The sequence below is a fragment of the Liolophura sinensis genome, chromosome 9 (genome assembly GCF_032854445.1).
Source record: "Liolophura sinensis isolate JHLJ2023 chromosome 9, CUHK_Ljap_v2, whole genome shotgun sequence".
NCBI classification, from domain to species: domain Eukaryota; kingdom Metazoa; phylum Mollusca; class Polyplacophora; order Chitonida; family Chitonidae; genus Liolophura; species Liolophura sinensis.
The window spans coordinates 2,103,811-2,125,341 of NC_088303.1; the positions used below are offsets into that span (position 1 = coordinate 2,103,811).

Here is a 21,531-nt window from a genome sequence, read left to right on the forward strand (position 1 = left end):
TACCGGTTCCGAAACGGGCGCTCTATCAACTGTGCTATCGGGGCCGGTCTGTACGTGGTGTGATAGTATAGCTGTGAGATAAAATAGTTTAATTTAATGAGGTTATATTTTACATAATCTTGTAATTAATTACACAATGTCAGTGTCTCCTAAAGTAAAGTCAATCACATGCATGTCATTCCTTACGGAGCCCATTACCAAGCGTGTTACTTCTTTTTGAATACGGTAATAATGATGTCACTCGAGGCAATGCAGTTCGGGCTGAAAGGAAGCTTAAGGCGTTTAACATTATGTATCAGAAAAATTATCCGTTTTCGTTCCATAGGGCGTATCGTTGTGTAGAGCTTATGGAGTTTTCGTGTCAGTAACGAATTTAACCAATTCTCATAATCATTTATTTCATTCATTTCACTAATTTTTATACCATGTTTTGCGACATCGGCCAGCATTATGATGGGAGGAAACCCACTATCATCCGCAAGCGGCTGCAAGACCTTCCCACGTTCGACCAGGGAGGAAACCAACATGAGCTCATTTTGATGAATGCCTTTACACAAAGCTAGATTATGGGCGACAAGTTAAACGCCTTGTATATGGACAGCAGCTGGTCAGTGTGTACACATCTCTGCATAAACCCGTTTGGTGGCCTAAGAAGATTGTCAGCCTCGACGGCGGCAGACCCCGGGATCAAACCCGGGTCGGATACTCGGAGTAAACTGAAAAACCTCTTGCACCCTTTCACACAACATATGAAAAATTAAGTCCATCATCATAACCACCATTTTTATTTCACCGATATAATGACGAATGTTGCGGAATTGACATATACATCACAACAACAGCCAATCAGCTTCCACTGCCATTCCCTATCATTTGTAGTTATATAGAGCACGCATATATATGTTTACACACGCAGTTATTTGGTCATTCTGACCTTCCTTACATCCGTGCGCTGCTTAGTCATGGACTGGCCATGAGACAGGTGTCGTTTTTAACTGATATATCCTGTAGCTGTGTGAGTGAGTAACTCCCAGCTGTACCACACTGCCGTCACCAAAAAAACGTCCATTCAACATGATTCCATACTTCACTGTATCCGGCACATATTACCAGGTTGGCAAGCAGATCGTAAGTACACAGGTCTTCCGTCCTTCCCAAACTCAATCCTGGGGGACTCAATCCTTCGCTCACCTCCGCTATATCACCCATGATCATAGGTCTGTAGGGCTGTGATTACGTGTACTATCACAGCCCTATATTGTTCCATATGCTTGCCTTGAACACCTCAGTACTTCCCTCGCTGGCTTCAGTATACTACTACAAGGCACCAAATAGGCGATGCACGTAGTCACAGTCGTCTCAGCTATCAATACCAGGTTGGTGTTCCCATGTGTCATTACTAGTAAATCCACACCAGCATGAAACTATAGTGGAAACTATATTGCCTAGGCTGGTAAGGTTGCATAGTAGACACCGTCCGATTGCTGTCTGCTCCGGTGATCTTACTCTCACAGCCCCATCAGGCAGAGAGTACTCTCCGATCTACTCATGAATCGATATGCTCATTGTGAACAGTCTCTGATGGAGATATTGCATGAACCGTAAAGTGTTTTTTTAGTGGTCAATATAGCTTGCACCCGAGTCGCCATATAGCGAGAGAAAAAGTGCCCCATTATAGGGAAGGCGGCGTTAAACACCACGGAAACATTCTGGAAGAGAACGAAAGGTTTAGGCCAGCGGAAAATGTCAAAGCCCACAACAGAAATAATTTTGCTGACAAAACGGGCCAAAAAAGGAACAAATTTTGTTCAAACTGGACAAGACGCACGACACTAAAACCTATATCCTGCAATTTGTCTCGGTGAAGTCTAGTATCGCCACAAAGTTTCAATGCAGAACCAACCGTTGTGGACAAATGTCCGGAAAACTGCATGATTGGTAACAGGGTGACAGGCTTTAACACACTAGCACAATGTACTCTAAGTCGTCACACAGCAATTTCCCTCCTAAAAACTTGAACAGGCGTATGTTGTGGATTATTCCATAGGGAAAGAAGTTCCGTGAGCTGATCGTGGATTACTATGGGGTAGATGAGGACTTCAAAGATGTCGTGTTTCCTTTCATTCAGACGAAAGCCGGAGAGAAAGTAAGCGAATATGACAGACTGATAATATCCTCAAATATCTCGATATGTTGCAGGACATCCTAGACTAATGTATTGGCAGATTTCGCCTATTTTTATTGGGCAATGAGCGATGGCGTCACAAATCTTTCACTGTTACATGTACACTTTCCTCGGCTATGAAATGAATGCTATGCGCAATACAGGCGTGCTATTTACACGGTGAGGCAGGTATGAATTATTTTCAGTAAACACGGTATATGTTTATTTTTTATATGACTGAAGTTTTACGCCGTACTGAAGAATATTTCACTTATACAACGGTGGCCATCATGGTGGGCGGAAACCAGACATAGCCAAAGGGAAACCCACGACCATCCGCAGGCTGCTGACAAACATTCTCACCGTACATGAAGCCAGTATGAGCGGATTTGAACTCACTTTGACTGCATTGGTGAGAGAATCCTTGGTCATTGTCCCGTGATAGCACACTAACAAGATTTCTTGAAGCATCAACTCAAATCAGTAAAATCAAACTGTTGCCGACTTATAAATTTGAACTCTGTCCCTATTTCAGGTATACATGGATTATCTCAACAACGTAGAAACTCTATATCCACAGTATGTGTCCGAGATGCAGGGCTTGGCTGACGGAGCCGGGCTTACCTTTAAACAGGTAGATAAAATGTACAGGTAGATACAGTCTTCTGTACACCTCTCCAGCTGACAAACAGGTAGATACAGTGTACTGTACATCTCTCCATCTGATATACAGGTAGATACAGTGTACTGTACACCTCTCCAGCTGATATACAGATAGATACAGTGTACTGTTCACCTCTCCAGCTGATATACAGGTAGATACAGTGTACTGTACACCTTTCCAGCTGATATACAGATAGATACAGTGTACTGTTCACCTCTCCAGCTGATATACAGGTAGATACAGTGTACTGTACACCTCTCCAGCCGATATACAGGTAGATACAGTGTACTGTACACCTCTCCAGCCGATATACAGATAGATGCAGTGTACTGTACACCTCTCCTACTGACATACAGTGTGCTGTACCCCTCTCCAGCTGACATACAGGTAGATACAGTGTACTGTACCCCTCTCCTACTGACATACAGGTAGATACAATGTACTGTACCCCTCCCCAGCTGATATACAGGTAGATACAGTGTACTGTACACCTCTCTTACTGATATACAGGTAGACACAGTGTATTGTGCCCCTCTCCAGCTGACATACAGGTAGATACAGTGTACTGTACCCCTCTCCAGCTGACATACAGGTAGATACAGTGTACTGTACCCCTCTCCTACTGACATACAGGTAGATACAGTGTACTGTACCCCTCTGCATACAGGTAGATACAATGTACTGTACCCCTCCCCAGCTGACATACAGGTAGATACAGTGTACTGTACACCTCTCTTACTGATATACAGGTAGACACAGTGTATTGTGCCCCTCTCCTACTGACATACAGGTAGATACAGTGTACTGTACACCTCTCCTACTGACATACAGGTAGATACAGTGTACTGTACCCCTCTCTTACTGATATACAGGTAGATACAGTGCACTGTACACCTCTCTTACTGATATACAGGTAGATACAGTGTACTGTACACGCCTCCTGCTGATATACAGTTAGAGTGAGTGAGTGAGTGCTTGGGGTTTAACGTCGTACTCAACAATTTTTCAGTCAAATGACGACGAAGGAATCATTAGGGTGCATGCACGTGTAATGTGCCTCCTTGTTGCAGGACGGATTTCCACCGCTCTTTTATTTAGTGCTGCATCACTGAGACGACTTACCGAAGGCAAGTAAGCCGCCCCGCCCGAGCCATTATACTGATACGGGTCAACCAGTCGTTGCACTATCCCCTTCATGCTGAACGCCAAGCGAGGAAGTTACAACTTCCTCTTTTAAAGTCTTAGGTGTGACTCGACCAAGGATTGATCCTGGATCTACCGGTCCCGAAGCGGACGATATACAGTTAGATACAGTGTACTGTACACGTCTCCTGCTGATATACAGGTAGATACAGTGTACTGTACACTTCTCCTACTGATATAAAGGTAGATACAGTCTATTGTACATCTCTCCTGCTGATATACAGGTAGATACAGTGTAGTGTACACCTCTCCTACTGATATAAAGGTAGATACAGTGTACTGTACACCTCTCCTACTGATACAAGGGAGAGAGGTCGGACGGGTTGTTTGGTCGCTCAGTCTGTCTCAGTTAAATTTCAGCTGAAATTTCAGCTGAAATTTAGCGAATTTATCGTTGTTTTTGCAATCAACTGTTGCACCGAGTTGCGAGGATTAGTCGCGTATACTTTTCGTTGTAGAATTTCATATTTTTGACCAGTTTATAGACATTTTTGTCTTAGATTCGTGTGGCTGTTTGGCCGGCCTGCGTGGCTTGGCTCAGACACCAGTTGTCGTGTGTCCTGTGTTACAGCGACTATACGGGTTAAGGCATAGGACAGTGAACGAGGTCAGCCTGCCCAATCGAGCTTTATTCAATCCCGGGCAAGCGGAGCAGACAAAGAAAAGCGTTTAAGCTGCTTGTTGTAGGTTCGTGCATCCTTGCACGAAGTTTAGTTGTTCTCTTGGCTAGTGGGTGAGAGGGGTTGTAAATAGAGTTAGTCCCTGGCTGGCCGTGGAACTAGCCTTTGTGCTCTCAGCTTTTGTTTAGTTGTCACCCAGTCTGAAGGTGGTGCGACATTATGTTCTGTCGCTCTTAGAGGCAGGACGTATTCACTAGCCTCTCTGTAAATAGCCTGTACATAGTTTAGTGCATTTCCACTTTGTAATATCGTATTTGTTTTGCACTCAGCATCCACACTGTGCCAAACGCATAGTTGTGGTCCTCTCTTTAGGGTAGTAGTTCTCGCCCTGGCCCACAGTGTTGTGGGCAGGGCGAGTAAATGGACCCTTAAGCCTTAAGCTTGTAATACAGGGAGGTGTACAACCGGTTGATGTATATAATCGGCTAAAGGAGTTAGTGGGGAGTGGGCCTAATGTCTTAAAGGGACTAATCAATGTCTCTAGAGATGTCTGGAATGTTACAGTGGCTACGCAAACTGTGAAGGAACAGCTGTTGACTAGCGGCTTCTCATTCAAAGGGGTAGATTGTCCAATATATGATGTGGAGGAGCAAAGGGTCCTGGTTAGATCTCGATGTCCGATCGAGGTGCCCGATGACACTATTTGAGGTTTGATGTCCCGGCATGGCACGGTCCATCACGTCAGCCGGGAACATTACCTTTTTGATAGGTCACTTGAGAATGGTATGCGCCGTATTTACATGAGTGGTGTGACCGAGATCATTCCACAATCAATTTCGGTTGGGAATTTTAGAATTCCTTTGTGGTACAGAGGTCAGGTCCGTGCCTGTCACATCTGTGATAGCGCAGAACATTTCAAGGCCGACTGTCCTTTAAAGGATAAATGCCTCAAGTGTAAACAGGTAGGCCACTTTCAAAAGGACTGCCTGTTGAGCGATGAAAATGACAATGGCGATAATGACTATAACGATTGCAATGATAATGATGATAAAGACAGTAATGTTTATGAAGTTGAAGGTGACAATAAAGATGAGAATGAAGGTCGAGGAGATGATGACGGTAATTATAGTGAGGGACATGGGGATGATATGGAAATTGGGATTTCTGGCGAGTCTGTTCCTTCCAGTCAACAAAATAAGGGGACTTTGGATAACTCTGCTGCTGACAACGAGGAAGCTGGAGAGTGGCAAGTTGTCACTAACTCCATGTCCTCTAGAAAAAAGATTCGAAATAAGGGCATTGGTGCTGCAAATAAGGTCAGGAAGTTAAGCAAATCGCCAGTAGTAGGTGGGCCCCAGAGCCTTTGCGAGGCATCTCAGACGTCAAGTAGCCCGGAGTGGGTTGTCAGTATGAGTCAAATCTCGAATACCTCATCACCCCCTAGATCGTCAGAAATTTCGAATACTACGCCATCCTGCATTAAGGAGACACAATCCAGTGCCGCGACGCCCTCCAAAGGTGCACTTGGTAAGAGCCCGTCCATATGGGGTAGCACGTTCAGCCCTGACCCGTCTACAATGTCACAGTTATACACTAGAGATATAGCAGATTGCCTTGATCCTCAGGGAAGCTCTCAGCAATCTGATATGTCTGCGGCTGGTGGAGAATCCAATATGGAGGAATCTCTTTCGGAAATGGATGCACCCGAAGACTTGCCTGCCTATACCAATGGCAAGGGTGAGGTCTTGGTACTTGTCTCAACATCTCTGGGGTCGTATTATCGCACATTGCGACGAGACTCTAAAGTTGACAAGGTTAAAAAGCAGAGGAAGTTGATAACGTTGTCACAGGAGGATTTTGCTGAGCGTAGGGCAGCGATGTATAAGAAGTCCAGGAAAAAGAAAAAGAATAAATAAATATTAATAATGGCTACTACAAAGATCTTACAGTGGAACTGTAGAAGATTGAGTTGTAACCTCGCAGAGCACCAGATGTTAGCTCAAGACCTCAATCCTATAGCTTTTAGCTTGCAGGAAACTCTGATGACTGATCCTAGTTATCAATGTCGAGGTTATGTATCTCATCACGCTGTTGCCACGTCTACGAATGGAAAGGCATCAGGGGGTTCTTCTCTTTTGATTAGGCAGGGTGTAATGCACAATAGAATGGCACTGAACACCGATTTGCAGGCGGTGGCGGTGCGTATCACACTGGGTATAGTATTAACAATCTGTTCTATTTATATACCACCTTCTTCTACTCTTCACCAACAAGAGCTGCAAAATTTATATGATCAATTACCTAAACCGTGTCTTCTTTTGGGTGACTTTAATGCCCATAGTGTTCTCTGGGGTGACTCTAAACGTAACCAGAAGGGCTCTGTATTGGAGGATTTTATATCTAATAACTCTCTATGCGTCTTAAATGATGGCACACATACTTACCTTCATCCTGCAAAGGGCATTTATTCGGTCCTTGATTTAGCTCTGGCTGATGCAGGGCTAAGATGGGAATTCAGCTGGAGCGTCCATGATGATCTGTGCGGAAGCGACCACTTCCCCACCATACTTACCCTTGAGGAGCCGGTATCTTCCTCCCTTCCACGCTTTAATTATGATAAAGCAGGCTGGCCCCGCTTGTCTGTTCTGTGTGGTGAAACACTTACTAGCGACCTTTTTCTTGATGCAGTTGATCCTATCCAGTTATTCTCGGATCAGCTAATTGATGTAGCCTCCAAATGTATCCCGAAATCTTGTGCGGTTCCCCGTATTAAGAAACCGTGGTTCACGGAGGACTGTAAACGAGCTAGGCGTTTCAGGAAACGTGCTGAACGCGTGTACCGATGTAGACCATCTCCCGGTAATTTAGACGATGTTAGGCGTACTCGAGCTAAAGCCCGTAGGACTATCAAACAATCCAAACGTGACTCTTGGTTTCTAAGATTAATCATCGTACCCCTATGTCAAAAGTCTGGAATATGATCCAACGCATCAAAGGCAAGGGATCCATTGTCACTGTCAATCATCTTAAAGACGGGAATAATTCTTTGACAGAAAAACTTGACATAGCCAATAGGTTGGGCGCTTCTTTTGCGCACCATTCGTCTTCAGATAATTACTTGCCTCAGTTCCAGCGTAACAAGGAACGGACCGAGGCAAGTCCTCTTGATTTTACATTCTCAAATGAAGAATCCTATAATGCTACATTTTCTCTACATGAACTATCCGCATCCCTGAGCAAGGCCCATGACTCAACTCCAGGGCCAGATGATATCCACTATCAGCTTTTACGACACCTTCCAGAATCTTCCTTGAGGGTGCTTCTTGGAATTTTTAATACCATTTGGATTTCCGGGAATTTTCCTGCCTCATGGCAAAACGCTATTATTGTCCCCATCCCAAAGCCCGGAAAGGATTCTACCGATCCAAATAACTATCGTCTTATTTCCTTAACCAGTTGTGTATGCAAGACTATGGAGAGGATGATTAACGATCGCTTGGTTTGGTTTTTGGAGACTAATGAGTTGATAAGCGACATTCAATGTGGATTTCGAAAGAATCGCAGTACTGTTGATCGCCTTGTTCGTCTAGAATGTGTTATTAAGAACGGTATCGTTAATCGCTCCCAGTTGAAGAAACTCAATACTGTACATCACCAGGCCCTACGGTTGTGCTTAGGTGCTTTCTGTACCTCTCCTGTGGAGAGTCTGTATGTTGAGGCAAACGAGCCTCCCTGGAGCTTCGAAGAACTAAACTATCCTTACAGTATATCACCAAGCTTAGAGCCAATCCATCCAACCCAGCCTTTGATTGTGTCTTCCATCCGGAATTTGAAGACTTATATGCTCAGAAGCCATCCATTGTTCCTCCACTGGGTGTCCGCATCCAGGAACATGTGCAAGCAGCTGGACTTGGGCTGGATACTATCACCCCCATACGCATCCAGGAAGATCCACCGTGGTTATGTCCTGAGCCTCAGGTTGATACCTCGCTCTCCTCCCTGAAGAAATCTTCCACCAACCCTTTAGTATACCAGCAGGAGTTTTAGTAATATGTGTTCAAAGTATCCATTTTATCACCGCATATTCACTGACGGTTCCAAGAATGATGATGGAGTGGCTTCTGCCGCTTTCCTTGGGCCCAGAACCATTTCACCTCGGTTTCCAAATTCCTGTTCTGTATTTACTGCGGAAGCCAAGGCAATTTTGTGCGCACTTCGGTCCATTCCAGAGCTAGGAGGTCGCAGATTTCTCATCTGCTCTGACTCCCTCTCCTGCCTCCAGGCAATTCGGGCTAGTTCGCCTGTACATCCAGACATTCTGTCTATCAGGGAGATGTTTAAACGACTTAATGAAGATTTTATCATTGTCTTTTGTTGGGTGCCCGGGCATATGGTATCCCTGGGAATACTGCTGCAGATGAAGCCGCGAAAGCGGCTTTGCATTCCGTTACTACCCAAACTGACGTTCCATATTCGGACTTGCGTTCACTTATTTGCTCCTATATCAAGCGCTTGTATCAGGCTCAATGGGGATGACCAGACAACCAACAAACTGCATGATATTCGTCAGTTTGTTGGTCCAGCGCCTTCCCTTTCACGGCATCGTCTCCGCTCTTGCATTTTGAGGTGTCGTATCGGTCACACACGTGCTACGCATGGGTATTTGTTGAAAGAAGATGCTCCTCATTGCTTTGCTTGTGATCAACGGTTCACAGTCAAGCATATATTGCTTGACTGTGGTGACTTTGCTCCTTTACGAGATTCCTTTTATCACGTGAGCTCTCTTTCAGAACTTTTCAGTTCTGTAGAAAGTGATACTATTTTTGATTTTCTCTCTACCATTGATATGGCAGGAAAGCTGTGATTTTAAACTACCGTCTGTGTTTGTTATGTGACTTCTGGCGTCCTTTTTTTACTGAATAGTAAATGAATTATCCGTAGTAGATCGACTACTTGACGCTTTATTGTCGCGATAAAACTGAAATATTGTTGAAAGCGACGTTAAAAACTTTCACTCACTCACTCACTCCTACTGATATAAAGGTAGATACAGTGTATTGTACACCTCTTCTACTGATATACAGGTAGATACAGTGTACTGTACACCTCTCCACCTGACATACAGGTGGATACAGTATACTGTACACTTTTACTACCGATACGCAGGTAGATACAGTGTAATGTACACATCTCTTACTGATATACAGGTAGATACAGTGTACTTTACACCTCTCCTACTGATATAAAGGTAGATACAGTGAACTGCGCACTTCTCCCACTGATATACAGATAGATACAGTGAATTGTACATCTCTCCTGCTGATATACAGGTAGATTCAGTGTACTGTACACTTGTCCAACGGATATATAGGTAGATACAGTGTATTGTACATCTTTCCTGCTGATATACAGGTAGACACAGTGTACTGTACACCCCTCTTACTGATATACAGGTAGATGCAGTGTACCGTACATCTCTCCTGCTGATATACAGGTATATACAGTGTACTGTTCACTTCTTCTACTGATATACAGGTAGACACAGTGTACTGTATACCTCTCCTACTGTTATACAGGTAGATACAGTATACTGTATACCTCTCCTACTGATACACAAGTAAACACAGTGTACTGTACACCTGCCCCACCGATACAGGTAGTGAAAGCTAGCAACATGTAGCGATATTGGGCGCTAACTTAGCTGTTCATTCATGGATAGATGACTGAATTTTACGAACGAGAAAAAAACTAAGGACATAGCGTGCAATAAAACGCCTATTTTCAATAAACATATGTTTCGGCTCGCCTTTCAGTGTATAGTTAACCACCACAGCTGGTAATATTTCTGCTCGACACGAGGTAACCCTCCCGTAATGAATAATCCGTGAAATTAATTGCACAAAATCAAGATAAAATATTAGCTGCATGAAGTTTGTTGAAATATGAAAACTTTTAGATGTTTGTTATTGTCTTTTCTTTTAATTCAAATTTATTATATCAATATGGCGTGAACGCATGAATAATAAAACACACAAATATAGACATGAGTCACGAGGTAACACTCATTCGAGTAGATCAGTTTCGAGAGCTATAGATGGAGTGCCACCTCCACGAAGGTGGTGGTTTGTACGTTTTAACCACCCACGCTCACTCCCAATGATTAACACCTTCTATTCCAGATTCTGTTTAACCCCATACTCATTAATGTCATTTGTATGTTCAACAGGTCTTTACGATGCACCTGTCACGTGAGATTCGCATCGGTGTGGCAGTGAAGCAGGAATGGGGCTGCAGTGACCTGTTCATTAACTACCCTAAAACAGGACAGGTGAGTAGACGGTACTGCACGGTTTGCAGGTGAGGGGCTAGGGATAGGGCTGCAGTGACCCATTCAACTACCCTAAAGCAGGAAAGGTGAGTAGACGGTAATGTGCAGTTTGCAAGGGGAGTGGCAAGAGATGGGGCTGCAGTGACCTGTTCACTAACTACCCAAAAGTCAAAGGACAGGTGAGTAGACGGTTTGCAGAGGAGGGGCAAGGGATGTGGCTACAGAGCCTGTTCTTGAACTACCCTAAAGTCAAAGGACAGGTGAGTTAACGGTACTGCACGGTTTGCAGGTGAGGGGCTAGGACTGGGGCTGCAGTGACCTGTTCATCAACTACCCCAAAGTCAATGGACAGGTGAGTAGACGGTACTGCATGGTTTGCAGAGGAGGGGCTAGGGATAGGGCTGCAGTGACCTGTTCAACTACCATAAAGCAGGAAAGGTGAGTAGACGGTAATGTGCAGTTTGCATGGGGAGTGGCTAGAGATGGGGCTGCAGTGACCTGTTCATTAACTACCCCAATGTCAATGGACATGTGAGTAGATGGTACTGCACGGTTTGCAGAGGAGGGGCTAGGGATGGGGCTGCAGTGACCTGTTCATTAACTACCCTAAAGTCAAAGGACAGGTGAGTAGATGGTACTGCACGGTTTGCAGAGGAGGGGCAAGGGATGTGGCTGCAGTGACCTGTTCATTAACTACCTTAAAACAGGACAGGTGAGTGGACGGTACTACACGGTTTGCAGAGGAGGGGCTAGGGATGGGGCTGCAGTGACCTTTTCATTAACTACCCCAAAGTCAAAGGACAGGTGAGTAGATGGTACTGCACGGTTTGCAGGTGAGGGGCTAGGAATGGGGGTACGGTGACCTGTTCATTAACTACCCCAAAGTCAAAGGACAGGTGAGTAGATGGGTACTGCACGGTTTGCAGAGGAGGGGCTAGGGATGTGGCTGCAGTGACCTGTTCATTAACTACCTTAAAACAGGACAGGTGAGTAGACGGTGCTGCACGGTTTGCAGAGGAGGGGCTAGGGATAGGGCTGCAGTGACCTTTTCATTAACTACCCCAAAGTCAAAGGACAGGTGAGTAGATGGTACTGCACGGTTTGCAGGTGAGGGGCTAGGAATGGGGGTACGGTGACCTGTTCATTAACTACCCCAAAGTCAAAGGACAGGTGAGTAGATGGGTACTGCACGGTTTGCAGAGGAGGGGCTAGGGATGTGGCTGCAGTGACCTGTTCATTAACTACCTTAAAACAGGACAGGTGAGTAGACGGTGCTGCACGGTTTGCAGAGGAGGGGCTAGGGATAGGGCTGCAGTGACCTGTTCAACTACCATAAAGCAGGAAAGGTGAGTAGACGGTAATGTGCAGTTTGCATGGGGAGTGGCTAGAGATGGGGCTGCAGTGACCTGTTCATTAACTACCCCAAAGTCCATGGACATGTCATTAGACGGCGCTGCACGGTTTGCAGAGGAGGGACTAGGAATGGGGCTGCAGTGACCTGTTCATTAACTACACCAAAATCAATGGACATGTCATTAGACGGCGCTGCACGGTTTGCAGAGGAGGGACTAGGAATGGGGCTGCAGTGACCTGTTCATTAACTACCCCAAAGTCAATGGACAGGTGAGTAGACGGTACTGCATGGTTTGCAGAGGAGGGGCTAGTTATGGGCTACAGTGACCTGTTCATTAACTACCCCAAAGTCAAAGGACAGGTGAGTAGACGGTGCTGCACGGTTTGCAGGTGAGGGGCTAGGAATGGGGCTACGGTGACCTGTTCATTAACTACCCCAAAGTCAATGAACAGGTGAATGGACGGTACTGCACGGTTTGCAGAGGAGGGGCCAGGGATAGGGCTGCAGTGACCTGTTCATTAACTACCCCAAAGTCAATGGACAGGGGAAGGGCTAGTGATGGGGTTCAAAAGGGTTGAAGATGCTGGAGCCACCAATGGCAGGAATTCAGGTTCACCTTCGTTATCGGGCGTCTGATCACTGACTGGCACATCTTCCCGACGAGATTCTTTCTTCCGTGCCTTGTGGTTGGTGTGACTTGAGGCAACTGGCTCTTCACAACACAGGAGCAAGATTCTGTGAATAACACGTATGGGGCACTTACCATTCTCTGGTCTGAAGGGATAGGCAGGATTGTCTTCAATAGTCTGTTCCCCTACTACGGTCTATTGAATCTTCCCTGTTCCGGAGTTTCCCTGTTCCTCCTCGTTCATACAACATATGTAGGGTCACAACTCTCTCATGTTTTCTTTATGATATCTACTGCGAGTCTGGGAGATTTGACGATCACCAGGAAGAAAGGTGTGTAGCCAGCGGCGTCTTGCTTTGTTCTATTATCGACTTGAGTTATCTTATTCAGATGTCAATTCTACGACGATTTGTGAGTGTCGATCAGTTTTTAGCGTCTCCAGAGTGTTGTTATACCACTCAACATGGGCGTTGCCCTGGGGATGGTAGGGTGTCGCCCTTGAGTTGGCATTGTCACAATGCTGTTGAAGACTGTGGAAGAGAATGTTCTCAGATTCACCCTCGTCGTGGTGAATTCGACTAGGGAATCAGAAGTGGAGTATGTCATCGTTGAAGAGACGGTCAGCTGCTGTCTTCCCACTTTTGTCCTTGGTCGGGTAACACCGGACAACACATAACCCATAACAGCCACTACATACCCATGCCCATTCTTGCTCTCCTTCAGATGCCGAAAATCCGAATGTGGCTGGTAGAAACTATCCTTGACGACGTCTAGTGTACGCTCCTTGGCAGGTAGAAAGGATCCCTCACGACGTCCAGTGTACGCTCCTTGGCAGGTAGAAACGATCCCTCACGACCTTTAGTGTACGCTCCTTGGCAGGTAGAAACCACTCTTCACGACGTCCAGTGTACGCTCCTTGGCAGGTAGAAACCATCCCTCACGACGTCCAGTTTACGCTCCTTGGCACGTAGAAACGATCCCTCCCGACCTTTAGTGTACGCTCCTTGGCAGGTAGAAACCACCCTTCACGACGTCCAGTGTATGCTCCTTGGCAGGTAGTAACGATCACTCACGACGTCCAGTGTACGCTCCTCGGCAGGTAGTAACGATCACTCACGACGTCCAGTGTACGCTCCTTGGCACGTAGAAACGATCCCTCACGACCTTTAGTGTACGCTCCTTGGCAGGTAGAAACCACCCTTCACGACGTCCAGTGTATGCTCCTTGGCACGTAGAAACGATCCCTAACGACCTTTAGTGTACGCTCCTTGGCAGGTAGAAACCACCCTTCACGACGTCCAGTGTACGCTCCTTGGCAGGTAGAAACGATCCCTCACGACGACCTTTAGTGTACGCAACTTGGCAGGGTGGCCCATGTTGACTTGAAGCTCCTTCCTAACCTTGACTTTGAACTTCTGTGGAAGCATTGGCTGCTTAGTGGTTGATCCTTTCACAGATCTTGAGCCCGTCTGATGTCACATATATTTGCTGACAGTTTCTGCTGTAATGTCTGATCTAGCTATGTCCTTCACTCAGCCCTGGACATTCACTTCCTATGGGGTGGTGTTGAGCACGACATCATCACGCAAACCAGTAAGTACAGTCCGCCGGAACAAGCCGACGCACGACATCATCACGCAAACCAGTAAGTACAGTCCGCCGGAACAAGCCGACGCACGACATCATCACGCAAACCAGTAAGTACAGTCCGCCGGAACAAGCCGACGCACGACATCATCACGCAAACCGGTAAGTACAGTCCGCCGGAACAAGCCGACGCACGACATCATCACGCAAACCAGTAAGTACAGTCCGCCGGAACAAGCCGACGCACGACATCATCACGCAAACCGGTAAGTACAGTCCGCCGGAACAAGCCGACGCACGACATCATCACGCAAACCAGTAAGTACAGTCCGCCGGAACAAGCCGACGCACGACATCATCACGCAAACCGGTAAGTACAGTCCGCCGGAACAAGCCGACGCACGACATCATCACGCAAACCAGTAAGTACAGTCCGCCGGAACAAGCCGACGCACGACATCATCACGCAAACCAGTAAGTACAGTCCGCCGGAACAAGCCGACGCACGACATCATCACGCAAACCAGTAAGTACAGTCCGCCGGAACAAGCCGACGCACGACATCATCACGCAAACCGGTAAGTACAGTCCGCCGGAACAAGCCGACGCACGACATCATCACGCAAACCAGTAATGTACAGTCCGCCGGAACAAGCCGACGCACAACATCATCACGCAAACCGGTAAGTACAGTCCGCCGGAACAAGCCGACGCACGACATCATCACGCAAACCAGTAAGTACAGTCCGCCGGAACAAGCCGACGCACGACATCATCACGCAAACCGGTAAGTACAGTCTGCCGGAACAAGCCGACGCACGACATCATCACGCAAACCGGTAAGTACAGTCCGCCGGAACAAGCCGACGCACGACATCATCACGCAAACCAGTAAGTACAGTCCGCCGGAACAAGCCGACGCACGACATCATCACGCAAACCAGTAAGTACAGTCTGCCGGAACAAGCCGACGCACGACATCATCACGCAAACCGGTAAGTACAGTCCGCCGGAACAAGCCGACGCACAACATCATCACGCAAACCGGTAAGTACAGTCCGCCGGAACAAGCCGACGCACAACATCATCACGCAAACCGGTAAGTACAGTCCGCCGGAACAAGCCGACGCACGACATCATCACGCAAACCGGTAAGTACAGTCCGCCGGAACAAGCCGACGAACGACATCAGCACGCAAACCGGTAAGTACAGTCCACCGGAACAAGCCGACGAACGACATCAGCACGCAAACCGGTAGGTACAGTCCGTCGGAACATGATGGCGCACGACAGCTGATCTTCATAACGGAGGGATGCTTGATCAGTCTTTGACACCAATAACACTTATTCTTTCAGATCCATTGTACGTGTCATGAAAGTTTGAGCATTGTCTTTTCCTTTATGGAATTCTGTTCACAATTCATCGTACAGTTCTGTAGACGACGAGTGTTTACAGTAAGACTTGAAGATTATCATGGTTCATCCCAAATTACGTGGTGGTTTTGCCGGACAGGCCCCCAAAACGTAACCCGGGTCATGGATCTAGTGGGTAAATTGTGGCCAGTAATCAACGCCAACTCACGTGTCCAAGACTTGCAGGAACTATACATACCTGCAGGTATGAAGATCATTCACCAACCCGGTGGCAGTTGCATAACTGGAATAACCTTGATCGAAATTAATAAATCATTTTTCATGCAGGTAGCTTTAGGTCACAATGAAGACATTGACCCGATGGTAAAGACCCGTGCTTACGTCGTGAACGTCACGATATATGACAGTGAGGACACATATGAACCTAGACGTGTGATTGAGCAGTTTACAGCTTATACTTATCCCGGTAAGTATATGGACTATATCTATTACATTATATATACTGTCATATATATCAGCCTTGCAAAGTTAATCAAATCTGTCCACATATCCACATGTACAGCTTTACACCTAATCACCTATACACCTGCCCTCATGTACACCTATCCACCTGTACACCTGTACACATGTGAATAGATAGTGAGCTGCAAACATGACACCAAAAGACACGTGTATTGGCCGCGTGGTTAAAGTGGGTTTCCACCATTATGTCACATGAGGGTTCATTCCTATTCTCCAACACAAAGTTTTAAACATCATCATTTTTCGTTAAGCAGCAATCAAATAGATCAGTCAATAAATAAATTACTAGTATAACGCGAACTGTTTCCGAAAGAATCTTAATTTATTACTGATGGTTGCTTCTTAATACAGGACAATTTTCCTGAACATTTTCACACCTGACATACTTGCCTCTCTGACCCCAGCTTGAAAACTGGGGTTGAAAAATGTGCATATATAGGCTATTACTTCTGGTCTCCGGCGTTCTCTTCTGCTTATGTAAGTGTGAACGTTAACATGCTACAGAGGAACAAGGCCAGTTTCACACGAATATGGGATTAATTCTGATTCTGATGTGTGGATACGGCTATGATCTCTCCCACAACAATACAACAAATCTGCGACATACCGGTATATATAATCGTATTCTCAACCAAATCTCATAGGAATCTTGACTAAATCTCGCCATTGATCCTTAATGATTTACGACTTAATCTCGTCATCAGAGTATCGTTCTATATGGACTTGGTTTTGATCGAGGATACTTATAGAAAAGACGAAGGACCTGGTACGGTAACAGACAACCAGGGCACGCCCCCAAGCAGGCATCATGCATATCTACTGACATGATGTGCCACATGTTTACATAATAATGTCTACTTGTTTCTGCGCAGGTCATTTGCCGGGCTCAGCTTTCAGTTTTAGCGCTGCTGGAATGGTGTTTAATTGCAACGGTTTGCCGCCAGAGCTCATCTGTTATGATAAAATACGTGAGTATGACGACCGCTGAACCCTGAACCCTGACTAACCATCATCTAATCAAAATATCAAACGTATTCACGGAGTTTCTTTTACCTCATCGTTGACAGAATATTTGATGATTCACCTCTTTTCATTTTTATTTGCTAAAATGGGTTTACCCAAATTTGCACTAGGGCAGCTATAGAAAATGCGCAACCTCGTAATTATTTTACAGGTTTCGTTTTTTTTCTTTTTGACCTTACAGTACCGGTACTGAAGTATGTTGTATTTATCATTGAAATTCATAGTTTTGTCAAAATTTGACAATTTCCAAATATTTTCTCTAGCCTGTTGTCTCAGAGATTAGACGTAATGTTTTTCATCTTGTTTTCTGTAGCCAGATATATTCTGAACCGTGCCATGATAACAGCCCAGAGCCGCGAGGAGTTTGAGGCGACTCTGCAGTGTCAAGGCGTGGGCTCTGGCTACGGCTTCAGGTACAAACTCACCTGATTTGGCGGATTGATTGATTGATGTTTAACGCCATACCCAAGTATTTTCTTACAGGTACGATTGCAGCCAGTTATAAGGGTGGAGAAAACCGTAGGGCCCGCACAAACCACCAAATGACAAACTTTTTCACGTACAGCCGTCGAGCCAGTTACCCATTGTATATGTCGCCAGACAAGAAAATATCACTACCGTTAACAATTTGCGTTAACATACGCAAATGTGAATCCACAAGTGTTCCGGGTTTAAAATATGTCACAATTTTACCTGCACCGATTAACCCTCTTGTAACAATAATCCAGTCATTGAGACTTTTGAATGATCTTGTCAAACCGACGTCTGCCGTGTTCCATGTTCGAACCTCACACATGCTGGCTGTTCGATAGATAAACCGTGGACAACAAAATCCAGTTACAAGAGTACCGTACACTATATCTGAATGCAAATATGTGAAAAAAAACCAAACAATTTCTGTTTAGATGTTCAGATGTTCATATATAAACTGGCTTATGTATTCAGTATAGTATACTCGAATGTCCAAACGATTAAACGGAGCCTTGTTCATGTTACAGTGTAAATGTTGTCCAGATGAACAAAGACGAGTCGGTCTTGATGTGGAATTATGAAATCGCTCCTGTTAGAAATAGTCCCTCAACTTTAATGCATCGGATCTCAATAGGGGCGGACGGGGACACGAGCACTCACAGATCAGGGTACTACTTTCACTGTAACAGGTGAGAAACGGGGCTCTACCTATAATTACAGCTGTCATGCATTGATACCCAAAAAGTCATTGGTTTTTGTTGTAATTAATCGTTAACATTTATGACGATCCACAGAACACATATTACGCGTCAAATATCGTAAACTGCAAAATTCGCAACATAGCCTCTTGTGTATTTGAAATGCTAAGGTAAATGCAATGTGTCTATTAATTACATTAAATTACTAAATTAATGACCTTCACATTTCTTTTGTGTATTTGCATTCAGGATGTTAAAGTAAATGTTTGAGTACATTATGTTATTAGCTGAAATTCTACTTCACTACGAGATGAGACTAATCCCATAACTGAAATAAAGGATTGCTTCTTTTCAACAAGTTACTATTAATATCGGATCCCGGTAAATGAGTACATCAATGAAACATGTTCAGAAATCCTGAGGCCAGTCTAATTTAGACTCCATCTAAAGTGCTGTACAAAGGGGGAGTTGTGTTGAATGTTACCACTATATATAGGTACCAGCATATGACCGTTCCTGAAATCAAGCCTCTGACGTGGAGCTCCAAAGGGAGGCTGACTCGCTTTTCAGAACTTCCGGCTCCTAAAACCATCGAAGATATGATGAAGGTGCTGGAAGACGAGACGAACGAAAAGTACCCGATCTTCAGAACTCCGAGGCCGACGGACCGGAATGGTACTGTGGCAGTAGGCAAGTATAGTAGGCCAGGCCATCATGTAACACGATGTCATATTGGCTTTGTGTCAGTTTCGGTTCTGACATTAATTCTACCGGTTGTGAAACTCTTTTGACACCTTGTCAAACTGGGTCAAGACGTTCGACACCTTCTGGAAATGATTCCATGCGCTCTGGAAGTGATTCTATGAAACAATTTTTGAGTACAAATTTAAGTCCTCATTCTAGTTATTTTTTGTGATGAATCAAATCTCTGATTGATTTGTAATCTAACAAGGCATTTTGCGCCTTTACAATTTTAAACCCGAAACATAATAAACAAAGCTAAACCTCGTTACAAATATCTACTTAAACCAAAAAGCCTTTGGGTAATAAGCCTCTGAAGCCGAGTGCATTACCTGCATGATTTTATACCAATCTTGTTTTTCTTGTTTCAGCCATCTATGATTTCATCAACAAGCAGTTGGACATATATGAAGACAAACCATCCCGTTGTAAGCCCGACCTTACCCTGAGTCTACCGGATGGCAAACGTATTTGATTTATTCCTCATTTTATGAAACTCAAACTATGTTGAACAGCTGCATGCAAATGTTTCGTATTTGTGGAATTTGTGTTTAATCAAGTTTGTTTCACGAAAGATGTATCGGCATACTGTGTAGGACAATTCATTCACGGTCAACAATAGACAATGTTAAATCTACAAGAACTAAAAATAATTTGATTATTTCTTTATTCGCGTCCCACTTTGTACTTTCTGTGGGCGAAAAATTAATTCTAAATTTTGTGGATGAGGCCAAAACAAATGTTTATTTATTTCATTGCTTGGTTGCTTTGCTTGATTGGTACCATATGGGCCAAGGAAAATGGAGAGTCCGGGGTAAACCTTAAGATTTATAGCTGGAAGGCAAGTGATCGTCAATGAGCATTAAACCGCATGCGAAAATGGCAACATGAGCGTCATCGACCGCTTATAGTCACCAAGGCAACCAGTGAGAGCAGGGAGGCCAAAATATATCACCAAGGCAAACAGTGGGAGCATACAGGCCAAAATATATCACCAAGGCAAACAGTGAGAGCACAGAGGCCAAAATATATCACCAAGGCAAGCGGTGAGAGCATAGAGGCCAAAATATATCACCAAGGCAAGCAGTGAGAGCACAGAGGCCAAAATATATCACCAGGGCAAGCAGTGAGAGCATAGAGACCAAAATATATCACCAAGGCAAGCAGTGAGAGCATAGAGGCCAAAATATATACCTAAGGCAAGCGGTGAGAGCATAGAGGCCAAAATATATCACCAAGGCAAGCGGTGAGAGCATAGAGGCCAAAATATATCACCAAGGCAAGCGGTGAGAGCATAGAGGCCAAAATATATCACCAAGGCAAGCGGTGAGAGCATAGAGGCCAAAATATATCACCAAGGCAAGCGGTGAGAGCATAGAGGCCAAAATATATCACCAAGGCAAGCGGTGAGAGCATAGAGGCCAAAATATATCACCAAGGCAAGCAGTGAGAGCATAGAGGCCAAAATATGACATATATAGTAAAACTGAAGAGGATAACGGGGCTGTATACATAACGCACTGGCCGGGAGGTTTGAGCTGATGGAATTGACAACCATGGTACACGCACTTCATCGCTGTGGATCATGATCAGTGCAGTATGACTGGCATAACATCAAATTCTGTATGCCTGTTAAAGAACTGTGACTGGGTGTTGGCTTGAATTTTGATGTTCTCGCTGTGGCGTTCCAGGGAGGCAGCTTTTTCACGTTTGAGAACAAACATAGATTTGGTTATAAACCCATGTCAGTCATCTGTACTACAGTACAGGATGTAGCGAATATGTTAGGCGTTAGTGTATCTTGATAATATCGGAAAGCTGTTACGGGGGGAGACGTCATGCGAAATCTAAATACCAAGTGGAAACAAACCAAGCATATTAATTTTATGCATTTAATTGTCTGGTGTTTTACGCCGTAGTCAAGAATATTTCAGTTATACCACGGCGGCCAGCATTATGGTAGGAGAAAACCGGGCACAATCCGGGGAAAACCCACGACCATCCGCGGGTTGCTAACAAACCTTCCCACGAATGGCTGGAAAGGAAGCCAGCATGAGCTGTAGACCTACTGAACTTACAGCGAGCGTACTGGTAAGAGGCTCCTGGGTCATTGCGCCGCGATGGCGTGCTAACCACCTCGGCCACGGAGGCCCT

At 45.1% G+C, this 21,531-nt stretch overlaps 1 protein-coding gene across 1 annotated transcript; it reads left to right on the forward strand.

The window, feature by feature from the left end:
- Nucleotides 1–985: 985 nt before the first annotated feature.
- On the forward strand, nt 986–20,242 carry LOC135475866 (beta-alanyl-dopamine/carcinine hydrolase-like). The gene is made up of 10 exons (XM_064755813.1): nt 986–1,128; nt 2,048–2,146; nt 2,700–2,798; nt 10,878–10,979; nt 16,250–16,388; nt 17,317–17,412; nt 17,781–17,880; nt 18,466–18,627; nt 19,133–19,326; nt 19,749–20,242. The coding sequence occupies exons 1-10, from the start codon at nt 1,075–1,077 to the stop codon at nt 19,850–19,852; spliced, it is 1,149 nt and encodes a 382-aa protein (XP_064611883.1). The 5' UTR covers nt 986–1,074; the 3' UTR covers nt 19,853–20,242.
- The last annotated feature ends 1,289 nt before the right edge of the window (nt 20,243–21,531 follow it).

Bases quoted from the DNA above. Each gene is read 5' to 3' on its own strand.
- LOC135475866 (XM_064755813.1), top strand. From the start codon at position 1,075: ATGATTCCATACTTCACTGTATCCGGCACATATTACCAGGTTGGCAAG. The intron at 10,980-16,249 runs GTGAGTAGACGG...TTTTTCATGCAG, and splicing joins ACTACCCTAAAACAGGACAG to GTAGCTTTAGGTCACAATGA. The intron at 17,881-18,465 runs GTACAAACTCAC...TTCATGTTACAG, and splicing joins GGCTCTGGCTACGGCTTCAG to TGTAAATGTTGTCCAGATGA.